The following is an 11,727-nucleotide window of genomic DNA, read 5'->3' on the forward strand; positions in this document are numbered from 1 at the left end:
AGAGATAGAGATAGAGATAGAGATAGAGATAGAGATAGAGATAGAGATAGAGATAGAGATAGAGATAGAGATAGAGATAGAGATAGAGATAGAGATAGAGATAGAGATAGAGATAGAGATAGAGATAGAGATAGAGATAGAGATAGAGATAGAGATAGAGATAGAGATAGAGATAGAGATAGAGATAGAGATAGAGATAGAGATAGAGATAGAGATAGAGATAGAGATAGAGATAGAGATAGAGATAGAGATAGAGATAGAGATAGAGATAGAGATAGAGATAGAGATAGAGATAGAGATAGAGATAGAGATAGAGATAGAGATAGAGATAGAGATAGAGATAGAGATAGAGATAGAGATAGAGATAGAGATAGAGATAGAGATAGAGATAGAGATAGAGATAGAGATAGAGATAGAGATAGAGATAGAGATAGAGATAGAGATAGAGATAGAGATAGAGATAGAGATAGAGATAGAGATAGAGATAGAGATAGAGATAGAGATAGAGATAGAGATAGAGATAGAGATAGAGATAGAGATAGAGATAGAGATAGAGATAGAGATAGAGATAGAGATAGAGATAGAGATAGAGATAGAGATAGAGATAGAGATAGAGATAGAGATAGAGATAGAGATAGAGATAGAGATAGAGATAGAGATAGAGATAGAGATAGAGATAGAGATAGAGATAGAGATAGAGATAGAGATAGAGATAGAGATAGAGATAGAGATAGAGATAGAGATAGAGATAGAGATAGAGATAGAGATAGAGATAGAGATAGAGATAGAGATAGAGATAGAGATAGAGATAGAGATAGAGATAGAGATAGAGATAGAGATAGAGATAGAGATAGAGATAGAGATAGAGATAGAGATAGAGATAGAGATAGAGATAGAGATAGAGATAGAGATAGAGATAGAGATAGAGATAGAGATAGAGATAGAGATAGAGATAGAGATAGAGATAGAGATAGAGATAGAGATAGAGATAGAGATAGAGATAGAGATAGAGATAGAGATAGAGATAGAGATAGAGATAGAGATAGAGATAGAGATAGAGATAGAGATAGAGATAGAGATAGAGATAGAGATAGAGATAGAGATAGAGATAGAGATAGAGATAGAGATAGAGATAGAGATAGAGATAGAGATAGAGATAGAGATAGAGATAGAGATAGAGATAGAGATAGAGATAGAGATAGAGATAGAGATAGAGATAGAGATAGAGATAGAGATAGAGATAGAGATAGAGATAGAGATAGAGATAGAGATAGAGATAGAGATAGAGATAGAGATAGAGATAGAGATAGAGATAGAGATAGAGATAGAGACAGAGACAGAGACAGAGACAGAGACAGAGATGGAGGGATAACAGGGGGGTGATAAGGGCCAGGGGGAAGGAATGGCAATCAACTAATTCACCTCACAAAACTAGCTTCCTTACTTCTAAAAAAAGAAGGATCATAAATCCTGTGCTACTGACTTCACAGGGTTGGGAGGAAAGCATTTTGCAAACATTAAGACATTACCTAAAATGTTTCTTTAGGAGGCAGCTCAGTTTTAGGTGACTCTGTGGATAGAATGCTGAGCCTGGAGTCAGGAAAACCTGAGTTCAAATTCAGCGTCACACTCTTCCTGGCTATGTGACCCTGGAAAGTCATTTAACCTTGTTTGCCTCAGTTTCCTCGTCTGTAAAAAGAGCTGGAGAAGCAAATGGCAAACATTGAAGAGTCAGCAACAGGCATCCTAGAGGCTAATCTTGGTTCTGCCAAGTATAACCCTGAGCAAAACACTTCCCTCTCCAGACCTCAGTTTCCTTATCTGTAAGAGGAGGTTCAATTAAGATCATCTGTAAGGTCTGTCCTATCTCTAATAGCCTATGAGTCTGACTGTCGTTAGTGGTGGGCCATTTACTACTTCAAGGATCCCTGATTTCATTAGTATGCTGGGTCATTTTCTTTGGGGTGGATATTATCTTTTTGTCCCAGAACCCTCTGTGCTGTGGCCGCCATGATTCATCCCTCTGCTGCCAGGCTGGAGATAAAGGCTCTTCACATTTATCAAGGCTGCCTAGAACCCGCTAGCCTGGGCATCCTTGGACTGGGCACAGCTTGGGTCCTACCGCTGCTTCCTCCAGGAGAACAGAAGCTCCTTTCTAGCAGCGCCTGCATGTACTAAGGACTTGAGTGAAAATAATGTTAGGTGGTGCAGCGGCTGGAGGGCCTGACTTGGGGAGTTCATGTCCAGCCACAGACACTTGCTAGCTGTGGAACCCCGGGCAAGCCTCCGAACCTCTCTCAGCCTCTTTCCTCATCTGCAAAACGAGCATAATAATGGCATGTAACTCCCAGAGTTATTGTGAGGAGAAGATGATTTTTTTTAAACCCTTACTTTCTGGCTTAGTGTCAGCTCTAAGGGCTAGGTAAATGGGGCTCAACAAGGGCTAGGTAAATGAGATTAAGTGACTTGCCCAGGGTCACACAGCTAGGAAGTACATGAGGCCAGATTTAGACCCAAGTCCTCTCACTCCAGGCTTGGCTCTTTATCCACTGTACCACCTATCTGTCCCAAGATGACATTTTTTTGAACCCTTACCTTCTGTCTTATACTGTATGTTATATGTTTTTTCATATATATATTTCACACATATTTCATATATATTAATTTATATTTCACACAATATATTCCTATATTTTGCATAAATATAATTCTTATTTTCATATATATTTCATAGAATATTTTAATATATTTCAACTCAATATACTTCATATATTAATATATATTTCCATATATATATACCATATATAAGGTAGAAGAGCAGTAAGGGCTAGGCAATGGAAGTTAAGTGATTTGCCCAAGGCCACATGGCTAGGAAGGGTCTAAGGTCAGATTTAAACCCAGGACTTCCCATCTCTAGGCCTGGATCTCAATCCATTAAGCTACCTACCTGCCCTACCACGGAAGACTTTTTAAAAGTACTTTTACAAACCTCAAAGTGCTGGTTATTATTTTGAATAAATGTTTGCTGTTTGCTTGATTGACTGATGGCCCTCAAAAACCTATCTATCCGAGAAGAATTAGAAAATAATTTGAATAAAGTGGAGAAATCAGGATTTACTCTGTATCCTACTATGTCCCATTGGGTTTGATAGGAGTGGAGCCAGGTGGATGAATAAAAAGAATGAAAAAGGGTGGAAACCTTTGCCCCATTTCTTCCTACCCTGCAATGAAACTGTGACCTTTGGTTTGGCACAAAGATGAGTCCTGTTGTCTTTATGACAACAGTAATAATAATTCATACTTTTAGAGTACAGCATAAAGAACTTTCCTCATAATAACCAGTTAGATAAAATAAATTTGCATCATGAGATAAAGAATAAAAATCTTCTTTCATTTTATCAATGAGGAAACAGAGACAACAAGATTAGGTGACTTGTCCATGATCGCACAGCCAAAATGAGGTCAAGTCAAGATTCAAACTTACATCTTTCTACACTAAATTGAGTTCCTTATCTGCTATTCTGAGAAGTTTTCTTAGTCTCATTGCTTTAAATTTTTAAAAATTTATCCTTTAAAATAAAAAACAATTTCCCTGCCCCTTCCATCAAAAACAAAAATAAAATTCTTATAGAAAGTATGTGTGGTCAAGCAAAACAAATTCCCATATCAATCATGTCCAAAAAGGTGATGTCTTATTCTGTACCCTGAGTCCTTCACTCCTCTGTCAGGAGATGGGTGGAATGTTTTGTCAGCAGTCTACTAGAGTCACGATTATTCATTGCATTGTTCTAAGTTCTTAAATCTCTCAAAGTAGTTGACTTAAAAGTGTTGGTGTTGCATAAATAGTTCCTTTGGTTTCCTCCAGTTCACTCTGCATCAATTCATTCAACTCTTCCCAGGTTTCTCTAAAATTATCTCTTTCATCATTTCTTACAGAGAAATAGTATTTCGTTATATTCATGTGCCAGAAGTTGTTTTCATTCTCCAACTGATAAGTGCTCACTTATAGTGAGATGCCCCTAATATTCATCTCATATGGCAGCCAGGTGGGGCAGTAGTTGAAGTGCCAGATCTTCCCAAGTTCAAATCCGGCCTTAGACAATTATTAGCTGTGTGGCCCTGGGCAAGTCACTTAACCCTGTTTGCCTCAGTCTCCTCATCTGTCAAATGAGCTGGAAAAGGAAATGGTAAACCACTCCAGGATCTTTGCCAAGGAAATCCCAAATGGGGTCATGAAGAGTTGGCCAGGTCTGAAACTACTGAACTCATTTGAACATTTCACAGAGTTGTGGCAAAGAACAGATAAGATAATGATCAAGGAAGTCTTTTTTAACCTTAAAGCAACAGAAATGTGAGTTTTTATGGGAACAGCCTGTAAATTGCAGTGGCATAAGATTAATTTATTAAAATTCAAATTCACATGTACTTGACAGAGCACCACCTCTGGAGTTGGGATCTGGGTTTAAATTCCCAGACCTTAGTTTTCTCATTTGTAAAATGTCAAGGCTGCACTGGATGACTTTGGAGTTCACTTCCACCTTGGATTTTAATTCTAAGATACATTAAGGTGCAACATGGTGTGGTAGATAGAGTCCTGGGCTTGCAATCAGGAAGATCTGGGTTCAAATTTTCCTTATCCATTTGTGACTAAGCAAGTTATTTAATCTTTATCTACTACAGATGACTACCTAAGATTTATCTATTAAGTAATAGCATAGATTGCTAAAAATTGCCTTACACTGATGAAATCACTGATCCCTTGACATATTGCACAAACATTTGTCTTTCCTTCCTTCTTTCCTTCCCTCAGGGCTCTGGGGTCTGGTGAATAATGCTGGAGTAGGCCTGCCCAGTGGCCCCAATGAGTGGCTGACCAAGGAGGACTTTGTCAAGGTGATAAATGTGAACCTGGTGGGACTGATTGAGGTGACCCTGAACATGCTGCCAATGGTCAAGAAGGCCCGTGGCAGGGTTGTCAACATGTCCAGCTGTGGGGGCCGAGTGGCAGTCATCGGTGGTGGTTACTGCGTCTCCAAGTTTGGTGTGGAGGCCTTCTCTGACAGCATCCGGTGAGAGGACCCCATTCCTTTTACACAACCCTCTTTGCCCCCTGCTCTGTCCTTTATGAGGTGACAAAAAAAGAAAGAATGTTCCCCTCAGCTTCATCATCCCCATACTAAGTAGGAATTCAGCTCTGGTCTGGAAATTTCTGAAAGGGTCTTCTCTGGAGGAACGGTGGCACATTGTTTCTTGCTTGTGGAGGACCAAATTAGAAGAAGAAGGCTAAAACTTTAGTGAGGGACTTTTAAAATAGTAGATTTGTATTGATATTTCCTGTTTTGTTTTTTAATCACCCCAATTTCCCCTTGTATCCCTTCCTCAGCGAGGGATCTTTCAATATTCAGACAGGACCAGGGATGGGAGGGCAGAGTTGAGGAGAGTTGAACTATCTTTTCCCCTATCACTGTCCCAGTATGGGAAAGAACTTTGTCTAGGAGAAGATTCAGCCACCATATTGAAAAAATCAAGCTTCAGTCAGTTAGCAGACATTGATTAAGTGACTGCTTAGTGCCAGGCACTAATACACTGATAGAATAAAACAGTAGCTGCCTTCAAGAAGCATCCAATCTATCTAATCGATCACTGTAGTACAAATATTAAAAATCAATGACACATAAAACCCAGTGGAATTGTTTGTTGGCGATGGGAAGGAGGGAGGAAGGAGGGGAGGGAAAGAATATGAACCATGGAACCATGGAAAAATATTCTAAATTAATTAATTAAACAAATAAACTTAAGAAAATAATCATAAAAAAAGAAGCATCCAGTCTACAAGGGGAAGACAGTGCAGATGAGAACTCTGGGGAAAGGAAGTGGACAAGTCACAAGGATTCTAAGTGGAGCCACAGGGCAATAATTTTTCATGTACCTTCCAGTAGCAGTGACAATACTGATTGGTAAGTCTTCCCTGAGGAAGAGATAAAGAGTTGGAGACAAGAGGGGTACCAAGGCCTATGGGAGCTAAGCCTTGGCAGCCTGGCAGATGGCTAGAAGAAAGGAAGCGTAGATGAGGGTCTGGAGATAGCTAGATAAATGGAGGGGGCAAAGATCGCCCTACACACCCTCCAGTCTGTGTCTTGGGAGGTGAGGGTATAAGGTCTCTGAAGACCAGGAGGGAAAGAGGTGGGAAGGAACTCAAGAAAGAAACTATACTCCCATGATTCAGTTTCTTTTCCCAGTCATCCCTTTCTAAACCCTCAAACTGGAAAGAAGTTGGGTGCAGGAGACTGAGTGGGTAGCTGGGATTTAGTAGTAGGACCTCTCCATTTTAATTGGGAATAGTTGTTGAGCATTAATGGAAAGAGTCATTTGCCTGAATTTCATCTTTCCTGTGTGTTTTAGGAAGTTCTCCAGGTACCAATTCCAGCCAGTTGGGTGAGAGCACGGGTGTTAGCTCATTTAAAGTGGATGGGCTGACACTCCCTCCCACACACAATTGCCCAAAGTCTACAAAGTCATGGGGACTAGGGCCATGTTGAGCTGAGTTCTTAACTTCTCTACTAGGAGGGAGCTCTACTATTTTGGGGTGAAAGTCTGCATCATTGAGCCTGGAAACTACCGGACCTCCATTTTGGGCAAAGAGGACATAGAACGACGCATGCAAAACCTGTGGGAGCGGCTGCCCCAGGAGATGAAGGATAGTTACGGAGAGGAGTACTACTCCATTTGTAAGTGCCACCCCCCCAACGTGTCAGGGGCAGGAGATGGAGCAGGACAAGGGGAGGGGGATGGCAATGGGAGCAACACCACATATGTGAGTGAGTTCAAGGCATGAAGGGTCATTGAGGGGGTCCCTTCTGGACAGCATGAATCGCTCGGGGTACTCTTACTTCTATCCCAACATTTTAAACAAGTACAGAGGAGTGGAGTGGAATGAACTGGAGGACAGCCTTGACGAGGAAAGGAAATTACCCTGGGCAAGTCATTTAACCTCTTTTTGCCTTGATTTCTTCATTTATAAAATGGGGATAAAAATACTTACCTCCCAGGTTTTTGTGAGAATCAAATGAGATAATAATTATTAAATGATTGGCACGGAACCGGGTACATAGCATAAGTGCTATCTAAGTATTAGCTATTATTATTATTATTATTATTGGGGCTGCTAGATGACACACTGAATACAGCACAAGGCCTGGAGTTAGGAAGATTCCTTTACCTGAATTCAAATCTGAATTCAGATACTTACTGGTTGTGTGACCCCGGGCAAGTCATTTAACCTTGTTTGCCTCAGTTTCTTTATCTGTAAAATGATCTAGAGAAGGAAATGGCAAGCCACTCATCTTTTTTTTTATTAAAACCCTTACCATCTGCCTTAGGATTGATACTAAGTATTAGTTTCAAGACAGAAGAGCAGGAAAGGCTAGACAATGGGGGTTAAGTGACTCTCCCAGGATCACATCTGAAAGTATGTTTCAGTAAGCATCTGAAGCTGTTTGAACCCAAATATTCCTGCCTCCAAGTCTAGACCTCTGCCCATTCCATCCAACCTTATCCTCCCAAAATGTTCTTACAGCCTCTGCTTAAAAAATTCCAAATAAGGTAGAACCCACCATGTCCTAAGACAGCTTCATCTCCTTTTGGACAGTTCTAATGGTGAGATCTTCTCTCAGCATCAAGCTTTGTAGTTGCCTTTTTGCAGCTTCCACCAGTGGTTTTAGGTTCTGCCCTCTGGTACTGAATAGAACAAGTCAAACCTTCTTTTGATAACCTGAGAACTCTTCAAATACTAGAGGGCAGCTACAAAGTTCCCTCCCTGCACTACCCCTGCCCCAAGTCTTCTCTTCTTCTGGCCCAGCCCTTTAACATTTCCACCATCTTGTCTATCCCCTTCTGCCTGCTCTCCAGTTTATTGATATCCACCTTAGCCTGCGGTGGCCAGAAGTAAGGACAATACTCCAGATGAGGTCTGACCAGGGCACAAAACAGAGAGACTACCATCACCTCCTTTTTCTTGGAAGTTCTGCCTCTCAGTGTAGTCCAAAGTTATATTCACTGCCATGAAAACCCCTAGAACCTTTCCCAATGGTCTGGCATCTATCCGTCTCTTCCTCCATCTTATCAAGTTGATTTTTTGGCCCGAGAATATGATTTTTCATTTCTCCATATCATTTCTTTGTTGGATTTAGCCTAGAACTCTAGCCTGTCAAGTCTTTTTGGATCCTGACCCTGCCTGCTATGTGCCAGCTCTTGCCAACCCCAAGGTTAAATGACTTGCCTGGGGTCACATAGCTAGGAAGCACCTAAGGTCAGATTTGAACCCAGGTCCTTCTGACTCCAAGCCTGACTCTCTAGCCACTGAGTCACGGAGCTGCCCCCTCTAAACTATTAACAATTCTTCTTTGAGTCTGGCCATTCAACTTGTTTAGAATCCATCTAATTATACAATCATCAAATCAAATCAAAGCATTTTACCTTCCCCCACCCACAAAAATAGTGTGATGACATATTTTATAAGATGTTAAAATCTAGGAAAATCAGTTTCAGCATATCACTGATCTTCTAGTTAATAACATTGTTTAAAAAATAAAAATGAATGGGGGCAGCTGGGTAGCTCAGTGGATTGAGAGCCAGGCCTAGAGACAGGAGGTCCTAGGTTCAAATCCGGCCTCAGACACTTCCCAGCTGTGTGACCCTGGGCAAGTCACTTGACCCCTATTGCCTACCCTTACCAATCTTCCACCTATAAGTCAATACACAGAAGTTAAGGGTTTAAAATTAAAAAAAAAAAAAAGGAATTAAGATTACCTTTTACTAAATAGATGTTCATTAACCATCTTTTTCTAAATGCCATTTTATTTTTCCCAATTACATGTCTAATTCAGACTACTTGCTTTTTAAAAATATTTTCCTTTTTTCCAGTTACATATCTATTTAATACTAATTGCTTTTTTTTCAATATTAAAATGTTTCCATCTCTTTATTAATCTAACTTTAAATTTTCACAGAAAACAAAGATGAGCTCACTAGTTTAAAATTTGCAGAACTTCCCTCTACCAAAGGTTGAGACAATATTTGCTCTTCTTGCATCCTTTGGTATCATTTCTATTCTCTGTGATCTTTCAACTATCACTTTAACAGTCACAACTATGAATTCTTTTGATATTCACAGAGTTCCTCTGGGCCAAGTGACTTGAATTTATTAAGGGCAACTAGATGATCTCTCATGTTATCTCCACTTCTTAACTCTCTGTTAGCTATTTTTGTCCTATTGTTTCCAATGTAAAAGTTTCTTTGGCAAAGAAAACAGAAGAGAAAGAATTGGCCAGCTATCCATACTTTGGGCCAGCTATTATAGTCCCATCCACTTCAAGCAACAGTCCTATTCCTTTTTTTTTCTTCCTCTTCCTCTCAATAGAGCCTAACAAATTTTTTTCCTTACTGAGCTCAATCTCAGCCTATTCAGAACTTTAACACTCCTAATACTATGCTTATAGGACCATCCTGTGTTCTCTAGTATCAATAATAGAATCCAAGAATCAAAGGCTTAGAGCTGGAAAGGACCTCAGAGGTCATCTAGTCTTGTCCCCTCATTTTGCAGATGAAGAAACTAAAGCCAGAAGGGTTAGATAATGTATGAAAAAGCTTTTGCAAATTATAAAGAACCTTACAAATATTTGGCATTATTATTTCTAGACACTTTTTTTTATTCCTATTATTTTATTATTCCTACCTCACACAACTATAGTTACTTCTTCCCTACATTAATTGGTCTCTCTTCACAGCTCTCAAAGGGATTTTCCTTGAGCATAGATCTGACCATGTCTCTCCCCTCCTCCATAAACTCTAGTGGCTCCCTATTGCCTCTGGGACAAAATATAAACTGCTGTGTTTAATTTCTAAACCTTCCCCCAACCTGTCTCTCCAGTCTTATTGTACATTACTTCGCCTTCAACATTTTGCAACCCGGCCAAATTGTCCTTCTCTGTTTCTCAAATACGACACTCCTATCTCTAGACCTCTGAATCAGTCCTCCCCCAAAGCCCAGAATACACTGTCTCTTCCAGTCCACTTCATAGAATCCCTCTTCTTTCAAGCACTCTTTTCTTCATGAAGCCATTCCTTATTTCTTCATCTGCTAATGCCTTCCTTCTGAAACTGATTTGTTCTTCATTCTCTTTATTCTATATATCCATATATGTGGATCTCTCTATCTCTCCATCCATCTATCTTTCTATCACTTATCTTTATTGCCTCCCCCAGGAAAATGTCAATGTCTTGGGAAGAGGGATTGACTGTTTATATCTCCATAATTTAGCACAGTGCTTGGCACATAAGACACACAATAAATTCTCGTTGATTAGTTGATGAATTTTCCCAAGTCAAATAGGATCATTCAGAATGGTCCACAATCCAGTTCTGCCCTGGCAACTCAAAAAAGCCTTCACAACTGTCTCCTGGGAGCTCCTAACCATTGCTAGGAACTAGCTCAGCTTCTCCTACACTCTGCTAACTAAGCCTGGCAAATCCCAATTTGGAGAGCCTTCCACATGACCTTTTAGGGAAGGTTATTTACTACTTGACACGAATACATTCATAATTTTAAAAGTCTTTTTCTAAAAAAATAGATGAACTTGTTGGGTATTGCTATAGACCCCGAAGTCCAGAAATCATGATTTCTTTGCTGAAGATGTCTCCCAGTGGGGAGGCGCAGACCTGCAACAACTCTTTAACTACCATCTTAAAGAGTTATCCAGGGGCACTGGAATAACTCGCTGGCCGTGGATATACAGTTATTAATTATCCTAAGCAGGACTGGAAACTAGGACTTACTGACTCAAAAGGTCAGCTCTCTATGTGCTACGCCATGCTGCTTTTCCCTGAAGTTATGGTTTAAATATACTTTATATAGTTTAATATATGTATATACGTATGTAAATATAGTTTAAAAGGGGATCTTATGACTCCTTTTATGGAGCCCGCTCTTAAATGTCATAGAATCCTTCTCTTCCTTCACAATGAAGCTGAAGCACCTTCTTCTTCCTTATTTCCTCATCTGCTAATGCCTTAATTCTAAACTACCTTGTTTTTCATTCTCTTTATCTATTATCTATCCATCTCTCTATGCATTTGTCTATCACTTAACTTCATTGCTTCCCCCAGTAGAATGCAAACCTCTTGGGAAGAAAGATTATTTCAATCAGAGTATCTGAATGCCCAGAATTTATATTTTTATATTGAGAAACATTCTATTCTTTCTGATTTGATTTCTGTAATTTGCTTTTAAAAATCATATCTTACTTGTTTTGCTAATCTCAGGACAGCAATAAACTACTGACAGGTATACTCTGCCCAGTGTTAGCAGCCCTAGTCACTGCTTTTCTCCATTGCTAACACTAGTTAGTGATAACCAAGCCACTATGGCATACATAGTGAACAGAGAGTTAGTCAGGAGTCAGGAAGATCCAGATTCCAAGTCCTGCTTCTCACTGGGACTGTGCGACCCTGGGTAAATTATTTAAACTCTATAAGCCTCAGGCAGCCCTCAAAGACTATAAGTTGCAAAGCAGTGAGCGTGTTCTGATTGAAATAATCTTTCTTCCCAAGAGGTTTACATTCTACTGGGGGAAGCAATGAAGTTAAGTGATAGACAAATGCATAGAGAGATGGATAGATAATAGATAAAGAGAATGAAAAACAAGGTAGTTTAGAATTAAGGCATTAGCA

At 39.8% G+C, this 11,727-nt stretch overlaps 1 protein-coding gene across 1 annotated transcript in view; it reads left to right on the forward strand.

Annotated features, from left to right (window-relative positions):
* Positions 1–10,771, forward strand: part of LOC123250203 (short-chain dehydrogenase/reductase family 9C member 7-like) — a 33,065-nt gene extending 22,294 nt beyond the window's left edge. Inside the window, exons 4-6 of the mRNA XM_044679223.1 lie at positions 4,811–5,069; positions 6,565–6,728; positions 10,629–10,771. Coding sequence (XP_044535158.1) covers positions 4,811–5,069; positions 6,565–6,728; positions 10,629–10,771 — 566 coding nt within the window. The remainder of the gene's footprint in view (positions 1–4,810; positions 5,070–6,564; positions 6,729–10,628) is intronic.
* The last annotated feature ends 956 nt before the right edge of the window (positions 10,772–11,727 follow it).

Source organism: Gracilinanus agilis, chromosome 5, assembly GCF_016433145.1.
Source record: "Gracilinanus agilis isolate LMUSP501 chromosome 5, AgileGrace, whole genome shotgun sequence".
Lineage (NCBI taxonomy): Eukaryota > Metazoa > Chordata > Mammalia > Didelphimorphia > Didelphidae > Gracilinanus > Gracilinanus agilis.